This window comes from Helianthus annuus, chromosome 7 (assembly GCF_002127325.2).
Source record: "Helianthus annuus cultivar XRQ/B chromosome 7, HanXRQr2.0-SUNRISE, whole genome shotgun sequence".
In the NCBI taxonomy this organism is placed as follows: domain Eukaryota; kingdom Viridiplantae; phylum Streptophyta; class Magnoliopsida; order Asterales; family Asteraceae; genus Helianthus; species Helianthus annuus.
In genome coordinates, this window is record NC_035439.2 from 84,474,725 (window position 1) to 84,486,656 (window position 11,932).

Below are 11,932 nucleotides of genomic sequence, written 5' to 3' on the forward strand. Positions count from 1 at the left end.
AAAGTGAAGAAACCGTCGAGATCGCCTGATATTTATACCCATCGCATTAAATGCGATGGGGAAGTGAACCGTCAAGAGGCAGTAAAGCAACCAACTAGGAAGCGCCACGTCAGGAGAGAGATACTGAAACACCGTCTGTTTAGGGCATGTGGCCGCCACGCGCCTGACACGTACGAAAAAACGTGTCTGACACCTGACGTGCCTCCTGCAAAAGCGACTGTTCCCTCCTCGACAAGACAACCATCTCAGACAGAACATCAGTCAGATGTTAAGGGTCACATCCCACCAAACATAGAAACCAACAAAAAAGGAACTTCTCCTTGAATAAATCTTGAGGAAAACTCCTTTACACGTGCGCCAAATCCATGCGCTTTGTTGGCTCAAGTCTGTGCGCCATACGCCACGCGCCGTTTTGACTCAAATTTGCAAGCCATTCTCACGCGCCGTTTTGGCTCAATTTTGCACGCCATACCCACGCGCCGTTTTGGCTCAAATTTGTATGCCATTTCCACGTGCCATTTTGGTTCACGTCTATGCGCCATACGCCATACGCTGTTTTGGCTCAAATTTGCACGCCATTCTCACGCGCCATTTTGGCTCTATTTTACACGCCATACCCATTCGTCGTTAGCTCAACTTTATACGCCATAGCCACGCGCCGTGTTGGCTCAAATTTGCACGCCACTTCCATGCGTCGTTTTGGCTCAATTTTGTACGCCATTTCCATGTGCTTCTTTGGCTCAATTTGGTACGCCATTTCCATGCGCTTTTTTGGCTCACTTTCGTACGCCGAAGACCAGGCGCCTTTCTAGCCTATTGTTGTACGCGACTCACACGCGCAAATTTGGCTCAACCTTATGCACCAAACCCACGCGTTTCATCGTTTAAATAACACACCGACAAAGCAACTTCAATTTTGTCTGAGTCTAGAATCCCTCCCAGATGATAAACTCACCTGGAAGCCTAACTGGATGGGGGGCTTGAAGAGGTATGGTCCCAAATCAGTGCGCACATGTCACGAGGACCACACCACCTTTCCAACATGGCGTCCACATCACACGAGTGCATCTAGAAGGTTCTGGAACCTTCTGGAAGAAACCGTTTGGTGACCAAGAAGATGTTTCTGCAGACAAAAAGACCAACAGGTGGCGCCAATAGATGGACGCCACCTGTGATGGCAAGATCCCTGGAGGACATGCCGACAACCAGTGCTAGAAGGTGCCCAGCTAGAACGAATGATTGTGCGCCACGTCACCCACGGGACTGACGACGTCAGAAAGGACAGAAAGGATATTCTCCCTGGTCGGACAGCTGGCGAGCACTGGCTAGCTGGCAGGCCTCCTCCTCCTCCTCCTTCATTCTCCGGCTATAAATAGAAGACTCCACCTACAGGTTTAAGGATCAGCTCTCTCACTCTTTACTCTTAACACACTTATTCCTCAGAACAATACTTATTCTCACACCGTAGGGTGGTCACAAGGAGAACCCCCTTTATTCCCCTCCTTGTGGCGAGTCATCAGTGTTGTTTTGCAGAAGAATCAGCTTAACGACGAGTGGAGAAACAGATTGAACCACCTTATACGAGACGACCAACTGGGATAAACTAGTGTTAACCAGTGTTTCATCAAAGAAACAATCTGGAAAAGATGAGAACAGAATCATGCGTATCAGCATTTGTTTCTTGTTCGAAAAGTAACGATAATAAGATGATGAATAAGCATTTGTGACTGATCTTGATTGAGTTTTCTTGGCATGATTTGATATTGTTATTCAGTTTCAGTGAAACGAAAAGGATAACAGATCTAGGTTTGAAGAAGATGAGTATTAGCTGAGAATAATTTCAGATCTGAAATTGCAAGTCTACCCGAAATTGAAAAGAGGGTTTGATTTTTTAGGTTATAAGCGACGCAGTATAAGTGACGAAAAGTTGTTTTTGAAGTGTCAAGAATACTCAGTTTTATTTTAGTGTAGTTAAAGCCTAAAGGAATAGGATTGGATGGAAAATATTAGCTTTAGGGTTGGTATATTGAAAATATATTTGGGAAAAGATATCTTAGGAACTTGTCAATATTAAAGTGACAGAATGAGGTGACGTGCAAAAGATCATAGAAGTGTTTTTTAACGGCAAATTTACTTTGTTAACGGAACACTAAGTATCATGTGTCATCAGTGAAATTACCTGATCATATTCATTTCTATTAGTTATAATGTCTATATACCAATTCAGTAGTAAACCTAATAAATATGGGAAAAAACCCCCTTATGGAAATCGAAGTCAAAACCTATTGATTCTAAAGTCTTATCATAGTAGGGTTTAGATGTGATTTTTTGTTAGACCACGGGGTATGGGGTGTTGGTTGGGGCGAGGAATTTCAGGTAACATTGGCTAAACCACACCGGACCAGCGTTGCCCCGCTGGTGTGGCTTTGAAGCCCTGTGTTGGGCGGCGGGGAGGTCTGAGGTGGCTAGCTTGGATTAGCTGGTGGGAGATGACCGTTTGGGCTAGCCATTTGCTCTAGCCGTTGGGGATGGCGATTTTGAAGTAAAAAATCAAAAATTAAAAAAAAAAATACAATTTTTTACCTATAAATACCGTCCTAAACTTCATTTTTTCCACAACTATTTACAAATCTTCTTCAACCAAACCTACACCAGATAACAAATCTTCTTCAACCAAACCCACACCAAAAAACCGAACATGGTGCATTGGACAGAGGAGGAGAAGGTCACACTTGTGACATCAATTGTCGATACACAACGTACGCTACAACGCGGTCAAACCACGTATTGGGGACGAGCGTTCGAGCAATACCAACAACACGTTGGGAACGCGCGTCACAATTTAAACGTGTGCCAACACAAGTGGCGTGAACTCAAACCTAAGTTGAATCGGTTTAAAGTTTGTTTCGACTGTGTGTTCCCCAGTTTAATATTTACTGAAGTTTGTAACTTTTTTAGGATTTAGTAACTACTTTTTTTTATTTTTTAGGATTTAATTAGGTTTTTTTTATTTTTTCGGATGTTATGTAACTTTTAAAAAAAATAATATAGTTTGTGTTTTATTATATAAATGTTAACTATCTAAAAAATCAACATGGCGCCCCAACGCCACTTGGTCACGTTGCTTCCACACCTCACTTTTTTGTGAAATAGTCTGATAGAGCTTACACTCGTCACGTGTCAAGTAATACCCCAACTCACGACTTCCCACATCCCATAGTGTTAAAGGCTAGAGCTAGTGGGAATTTACTAAAGGATAAAGTGAATTCAGTGAACTGAGATTTTTAACTTGTCTTGGGCCGATATTTGAGAGGATAGATTGATTTTTAGTGGGCTACAACTATGGGTGGTAAAATGGATGGGTTGGGCAAGTTTGGATAATGGGTTATAATGGGTTTGGATTTGGATTAGGATGAGTTTATTAAGAAAAAACTCACAATGGTTTGGGTTAAGATGAGTTTCATTCATGATAGGCTAAAACTAAAAGAAAACAAAAATAAAAAATATTCAAAAATCTTCTAAAAAATAAAAAAAAAATTCTAAGTTCATTAGATCCTGAGTTTAATTCCCATAAGGGGATTTTCCCCATATGTATTGGGTTTCCTACGATTATACTTTAGTGGTCGGTCTGTAACCCAAATTCGGCGTTGAAAAAAAAAGTTAAATAAAAATCAATTCTACAATCTAATACAGTCAAAATGATTTGGCAGTTTCTTTTTCTATATGAGTATAAAAAATAAGTTGTCTTCCTTATATCAATACGAGGTGAGAAAACCTCACAATAATTACGAGAAACTACCGATATTGAGATACGCACGCCAAGAATTTCAGCAACATAGACATATTTCTCAGGTGAACTTTTAGAATCACTGGTCATGTTATGTAGTATAACTAACCGCACCGGCTGTTGTATAGTTTGAGATAGACGTGTTCTTAGTGGGTGACACGATTTGTTTTAAGGGAACTGTGTCAAGTACGAGGTCTCAGCTTCTACCTCTCCTAGTGTTATTTACTATTTTTGTTCTATCTTGAATCTTGATACAATATATTGTAATTTCTTTTCCTTTCCTCTCCTTTGGTATTGTATTTTTTGTAATATATGTGTTTATGATATTGCTTCGACAGAAACTTGCAATTTCGCTATATAACCGACTGCAAAAAATAAAAACCTATCATGCAACTAACTTTTTTAATATCAATATACATTAATAAACGTTTCTACATAATAAAGTAGCTTTAGTAATACATAGTCATGCGTATTATAGAACTCGAAAATAGTAATACGCGTATCATATAACGCGGAAATAGTGATACTCTTAAAAAGAGAGATGACTAGAGTTTATGCAAAATCAGATGCGCGCCATATTGGGGTTGAAGAGTGAGAACAAGGCTGGGAGAATGGACATAGGATGGTGATAACTCAAATGAGAACCTTTGTAAGATCATTGCAATGGCAAGTTTAGCTTCTAACAAAGAAAAGTTTTGTCCAATGCAGATCCGAGGTCCCCAACTAAAGGGAAAGTAAATGAGTTGGTTTTTGGTTGCCTTAGAGATTCCTTCAGAAAATCTTTCGGGATTAAATTTCTTGGCATCGCTTCCCCAAAGTTGTTCATCGTAGTGAATTAGCATGATTGGCAATCCAATCTGAAGTCCAGATGGTAGCGTAAATCTTCCTAGTGTGATATCCTTGGCAGCCCCGCGGGCAAGTCCAGTAACAGGAGGATATAGCCTTAATACTTCGTAGAAGATCATATTCACCTATGCGGAAAGAAATAAAAGATTAATTGGAAATGTACGTAAGGCAAGTATAATTCGTGACTTCATCGAATGAACATATGAGCACTTACAACTTTGAGATGATTTAGCCCATCTACGTCTATGTCTTTATCTTTGTCCCCGAGAACATTCAACACCTCTTCTCTAGCACGCGACTGCCATTCTTGATGTCTACTCAATAATATCATTGTCCATACAATCAAGCTAGATGTTGTTTCTTGTCCAGCAAAGTAAAAAAGTTTGCATTCTTCAATAACTTCATCGATGGTCATTCCATGAGTCTTGTTTTGATATTGCTCGACCTCTTTGATGTTAGATTCCAGCATTATTCCCAGCAAATCATGATAGTTACCTTCACCCGCCTTCATTGCCTTGAGTCTCTTGTCGATAATACTTCTTATAGACCATTTTACTTCTTTATCTATTGCTTGCATCCTCCTGTTCCTCTTTGTTGGAAGAAACCTTTGCCAAAATTATATTTGAATACTTAGCTTTATTAATTTAGTTATATATTATAACCTAATGCATAATCCTTTCTTATAAAAAAAACATCACTACTAGAAAACTGCTACTATTCCCACGTCATTCCGTGGGAAACCGTGGGTAACTGCGTTTACCCACGGATTTCCCACGAAAATGGGTTGTGGGAATTCTGCTTGTGGGTAATTTTTTTCTGACGCATTTCCTACGGATTTTCCTACTCCTTTCCCACACAAACGTTTCGTTAGAATTCTCCTACTTATTTCTCACGGAATTAATTTTCTTAACTTTCCGACGCATTTCCCACGGAATATTTATTTTTTAAAATTTTGTGTTTAAAACAATTATATTTATATTAATTATATAACATTTATTAAATTTTAATTTTCTTACACAATTCCTACGAATTTGTTTTTCTTCCTACATAATTCCAACGTATGCATACGACATTTTGTTGCGAAAACTTTGTTGTGAGAATACTTACCTAGATCCAGGGATGTAAAGCGACTGCAATGCCTCCATTGCAAGTTCACTTTGTTCTCTTATAAGTTCAAATATATGAATTCCTTCTTCATAACTACTTCCAAACGCGGTTCTTGATATCACATCACTGGTTAAAGTTTGAAGATGAGGCCAAACGTCCAACTCGGAAGATCCGTTTGACGAAACAAAGTTCTCCCACTTCCCAATCATTTCATCACAACTCAAGTGGAAAGCAGAAACCATATTCTAGGAACAAAACATGGGTGGTGTTAGTAAAACACAAACTAAACCTTGCATTTTGACTTATTTAACATCAAAATACCTTTAGCTTCTCCATATGGAAAGCAGGGTTCATTAGTTTTCTATGTTTGGCCCACTTATCCCCTTCCAAGGTCACTATTCCTGACGCTAGTAACATAACAAAGGGATTGCTTTTTAGCTTTTGGAAGTCATTAATCTTTGTTAACACATCTTTGATGAGTTCTGGGTCCATAATAGTCACTCTTGGCTTCCATCCCATCCACGTGATGTAGCTTCTTCCTGCAAGTAAAAAGGATCTTGTCATTGCAACTTTATGGGATCAAATTTTGAAGTCCTTAAATAAGCATGAGACGCGTGCTAAGAAAGGGATGGTGGGTAAATGCATCGAGAAAATCTAGGCGTAAAGACAAAGATATAATCGAGATGTGTCGTTAAAAAAACTTTGACGCATTGTTAGACCACACCGTGTAGGCGTGGAAATTCGGCGTGGAAGCCAGTCCACGCCAAGCTAACCACCTGTGTCTGGTGTGGAACACGGCGTTGTGGTTGGGGCTTGAAGACCTCCACCGGCGTGGGGCAAATGTGTCGGTGAGGTGGCGGTGTTTCATTGGTGGGTGCATTTTGGATTGGTTTTGATTGATTATTTTTTTTTTTTGTTTTTATAAAAACGCCACTTTCTACTCCTCATCCCATTCCTCCCTTTTTGTATCACACCACTTTTCTGGCGCTTGCTGATATGGCGTCCACATATTACATAATGTCCTTTTTTCAAGCCCTTTCACACTGTATAATCCTAAAATCAATGAATCTAACGCACTTTACCAGATTAATTTAATGGTAAGATCAACACGATAGAATTTAGTAATTACTAATTAATTAAATGTTAATAATGGCTGGAAGGTCGTAGGGGTAAAGGAGAAATTTGTTCTTCTATTAATTTTTTTTTAAGGGAAATTGGATTTTATTAATCCTACTTTTAAGTGGTTGGCCAATAATAATTTCACTTTTAAATATCATCATATCGGCATTGTTAGTCCCGCCTTTTAAAAAAAATTCACTGGACCTCTGTTAAAAAACTTCAATCCGTTAATTTTTTTCTGAATTTCAAACTGATGTTTTAGACCTTTTGATTAAAACGATAATACGAGTTAATTGATGTAAAACTTACCTTGAAACGGTGTTCCAAACTAGGAGTACAGTGCTTCAGTTTGGGTGTTTAAACTTCTAATTAACAAAAAACAAGTTGTTTGGAGTACTGTTTCGATGTAAGTTTTACATCAATCGACTCGTATTCTTATTCTGATCAAAAGCCATAAAACATTAGTTTGGAATTCGGTAAAAAAACCTAACTCCGTTAAGTTTTTTTCAACGAGAGTGAGAATTTTTTTTTTAAAGTAGGAGACTGTCATTTGCTATATTTAGTAAGCTTGTTATTGGAGATCATGAAAATCCAATTTGCCTTTTATTAAATTTCGGTTTTACCAAATTGTTAAAACTTCCAAAATGGGTTGACTCGTGAAACATATCACGTGTGTAAATTTGAAAATGCCAAGGAGAGATGACCTTTCGCAACGGTCATTGTTTTAAGTTCCTAATTAAGGAGAAGATTTGCAAGCATTTTGAATCGATATTCTTGGAACAGGAGCATGAGAGACCGAGGTTCATCAATAATGGGTTCAAGGCACTAAATTTGTCTCAATCCGCCATGTTGGTGAAGAGATTCACAAAGGAGGAAATAAAGGAGGCAGTCTGGAGTTGTGGGGGTGATAAAACACCGGGTCCGGATGGCTTTACGTTCATGTTTCTAAAAGACTTTTGGGACATATTTGAACAAGATTTCGGGTTTGCACTTGATTACTTCTATGTACATGGAAAACTCAATCGGGGCTGCAACTCGAGTTTCATCTCTCTTATTCCTAAAATAAACAACCCGCAGACTATAAACGACTTTCGGCCGATTAATTTGATTGGGTGTATCTCGAAGGTTGTCACTAAAATCCTAGCTAGCAGGCTCAAGAAAGTGATTGGCTCATTAGTTAGTGATGTACAGACGGCTTACATCGAAGGACGGAGCATTCTTGAAGGTCCCTTAATCATCAACGAGTTGATTTCATTGGCAAAAAGTAGTAAGAAAAAGATGATGCTTTTTAAGGTCGACTTCGAGAAAGCATTCGACTCTCTAAGCTGGGAGTTTTTGGACTCGGTCTTATCGCAAATGGGCTTTCCGGCTCTGTGGAGGAAATGGGTGACGGGACTACTAAAGACGGCCAGAACTTCGATTCTGGTTAACGGGTCACCAACCTTTGAATTTGATATTCAAAGGGGGGTTCGACAAGGTGATCCGTTATCTCCACTTCTTTTCATTCTGGCTATGGAGGCTCTACATATTGCCACGGATTGTGCGGTGGGAGAGGGTATCTTTAAAGGAATGTCAACACCGGGTGAGGGGCCAACTGTTTCACATCTACTCTATGCTGATGACGTATTGTTTGTAGGCGAATGGTCAGAATCAAATTTTTACAACCTCGCAAGGCTACTAAGATGCTTTCACTTATCGTCGGGTCTAAAAGTTAACTTTGTTAAAAGCAAAGTGTTTGGTGTGGGGGTGAGAAATGAAGATATCTTGAACATGGCTTCGATACTTGGCTGTGAAAGAGGCTCGTTACCATTCACTTATCTAGGCTTACCGGTGGGATCCAACATGGGTTTGGTAAAAAATTGGAAGCCTGTGATTGATAGATTTGAAAGCAAGCTCTCTTTATGGAAGGCACGTACACTATCATTCGGCGGAAGAACGACACTGGTTAAGGCGGTCTTAGGTAATCTCCCAACTTACTATTTCTCCTTATTTAATGCTCCGTTACATGTCATTAAATATTTAGAAAAAGTAAGGCGTAAGTTTCTTTGGGGAGGTTGCTTAGATAAAAACAAGATGAGTTGGGTTCCTTGGTTCAAAGTTGTGGCACCTAAGGAACATGGGGGTTTGGGAATTGGTAGCCTAGCTTCAATGAATAAGGCTATGATGGTCAAATGGATCGTGAAATTCAGGAACGAAACATCACATCTTTGGACGAAAGTTATTAAGGCAATACATGGTAGGAAACGAAGCTACCCATCCATTCCATTGAAGAGCTCGATTACAGGTGTGTGGAAAAATATTGTAAATTTAGGAAAGGGGCCGAACCTCAACTTATCAGATGTTCAAAATAGGCTGGAAGTGCAATTGGGAAAGGGTGACAAAACTTTTTTCTGGTTGGATAAATGGGCAGGGAATTTTTCATTACGGGAACGTTTTCCCAGCCTGTTTACTTTGGAAAATGAAAAACATTGCTTTGTGGAGCAACGTTATTGTCTTATGGAGGGGCAAATCTCGTGGGTATGGGGTGGTGGATCCTTGGTCAATCATTCACAGGCATCAGAGGAGTGGAACGAGTGTGTTAAGCTGCTGGAAGATGTCAAGATAGAGATGAAATCGGATGAATGGTTATGGAGACAAGATGAAACAAGAGAAGTATTCAAAGTAAACCTCTTACGTACAGAGCTGGATAGCATTCAAAGCATTCCGGAAACACAGGTTCTAAAATGGCTAAGTTGGATACCGAAAAAAATTAATTGCTTTTTGTGGAGGGCGGTGCTGGATCGGATTCCGACAAGGGAGGCTTTGGCGATAAGGAACATAAATATCCCCTCGGTTCTATGTGCCTTATGCGGTTCGACATCTGAATCGGTCGATCATTTATTGATCTCCTGTCAATATGCACAGTTAGTATGGACGGCGATATCTTTATGGGTCAAAATACCTCTCCCGAGATATTTACTCAGCTTGGTCGAATTATTGGAACATATTGAGTCTTACTGTTCGTCGAAAGAGAAAAAGAAGGCATTATATCTAGTTGCTGCAGCAACATGCTGGACCCTTTGGCGGATTCGAAACAATCTAATCTTTAATCAGAAAACAACACACGTATCAAGGGCGGTCGGAGATGTCAAGGCACTCTCTTTTTTATGGATGAAAGCAAGGGCTGGAAAAATGGAGCTGGTTTGGAAAGAATGGGGCAAATTTAATTGTTTCATGTAATAGTTTTTTGCTTAGTTTAGTTAACTGTTCTTGTTCCCTATTCTTCTTTTTTCCTTGGTGTACTGTACTATTGCCTGTAGCACCTTGCTAAGGCTTTTGTCTTCAATGAATTGCCTTTTTTCAAAAAAAAATTTACCTAGTTTTTTAAATCTTTTTAAACCCACTATCTCGCCATTTTTACACACTCTCGTTAACCTTTAAGTAGGGCTGGCATAACGGGTCAGCCCGATCTGTTAAAACACGAACACGATAAGACACGAACCCGAAACACGTAAACACGAACACGATACGGAATCTTATCGTGTCAGATTTTCGAAACACGAACACGAACCTGCTAATAAACAGGTTACACGAAACGACCTGTTAACACACGAAAAAATTACCAACGTATCATACAACATGTTTAAGACATGAACATGACCTGTTAAGACACGAACACGACCTGTTTAAGACACGAACACGACTGAATCGGGGAAGCTGTGAACCGAATTGGGAATGGTGGTGTTTGTGAGAGAGATTTAAAAATTAGGGTTTAGATTGTTGAAAAAGAACCGCGTGTTTGTGTATAATTCATCTCAGGTCCCACGACTAATGACCCCATGTTCACACCCACATATCATACTTTGTATTTTTTAATTATTAACATGTACTTAATGGGTAGTGACAGATTAACAGGTTTTAACCTGTTTAGACTCGAAACATGTTAAGGTCTTATCGTGTCGACCTGTTTTAGACACGAAACATGTTAAGGTCAAACACGAAACATGATAACTTCGTGTAGGTTCGTATCATGTTATCGTGTTCATGTCAGAATTGTCAGCCCTACCGTTAAGAGCCTCAATAGCTAAACAAACAGCCGTTAAATGTAACAAAATTAATTGGGTTTCTAACTAAAACTAGAACACTAATTAACCAATTAGTTCCAACCGCTCCTTTTATCATAATTTAACCATCTATCAAATAGATCACAAAACAAAGTATCATAAACATAGCAAAGATTCATCAGGTTTTTATGACCACTTGGTCTATGTCTTATGAATGAAGATGATTTAAATCATACCATGTTTTTTCAGAGATTGAAGGGGGAAACCGACAACGTGTGATAGAACTTCATCTCCATCATCGATATCGATATGCTTAGAGTTAGATTTGGATTGTTGAAACATCATAGACAATTCTTTCATGTCCCCAAACAAAAACCTGTATTTGTTTCCTTTGAAACCTTGATTCTTCAGAAATTTCTCTAGCTTCTTTGGTCTCACCCATATCATGTTTACAATCTTCCATGCACATAGTACAACTACTATAGCACATGAGAGAGCAAATGTGTTTGTTATAGCATCCATAGTGCTTTAAATTCTCATATTGTTGGAAGGGACATTAGTGTGTATATATAGAGAGGGAGAGAGAGAGAGAGAGAGAGGGGGAGAGAGAGGTTGAAACCATAAAGATAAGTAAATAATAAATAGTAACATAACAAACAGTCTTTTTATAGCTTTGGATAAGTAAATAATAAATAGTAACATAACAAACAGTCTTTTTATAGCTTTGAAAACATATTCAATAGTTATTTTGATCTAATTTTTTAATAGCTTTGAAAACATATTCAATAGTTATTTAATCTATTTATAAAAAGCATTGGAGCGCAGCTTGTTATCCGTTTAATAATTATTTTAATCTATTTTAAAAAATGATTGTGACGCAGCTTGTTGCCCGTTTACCTGTCATTCTTACGTAACTTTTTTATCACAAAAATTATTCAAATTAATATAGCTTCATCTGTACTAGAAATATCACTCTATTTTGTTTCTTTCATTCAGTTGATCACAATCATCATAATTTATTCGAACTGTT

General features: G+C 38.7%; 1 protein-coding gene across 1 annotated transcript; it reads right to left on the minus strand.

Annotated features, from left to right (window-relative positions):
- Nucleotides 1–4,162: 4,162 nt before the first annotated feature.
- Nucleotides 4,163–11,510, minus strand: LOC110867922 (cytochrome P450 CYP72A219). The gene is made up of 5 exons (XM_022116981.2): nucleotides 11,139–11,510; nucleotides 6,062–6,279; nucleotides 5,741–5,985; nucleotides 4,848–5,238; nucleotides 4,163–4,758 (listed from the first exon to the last, which is right to left on the minus strand). Exons 1-5 carry the CDS (start codon nucleotides 11,422–11,424, stop codon nucleotides 4,333–4,335), a joined length of 1,566 nt encoding a protein of 521 aa, XP_021972673.1. The 5' UTR covers nucleotides 11,425–11,510; the 3' UTR covers nucleotides 4,163–4,332.
- Between the last annotated feature and the right edge of the window lie 422 nt (nucleotides 11,511–11,932).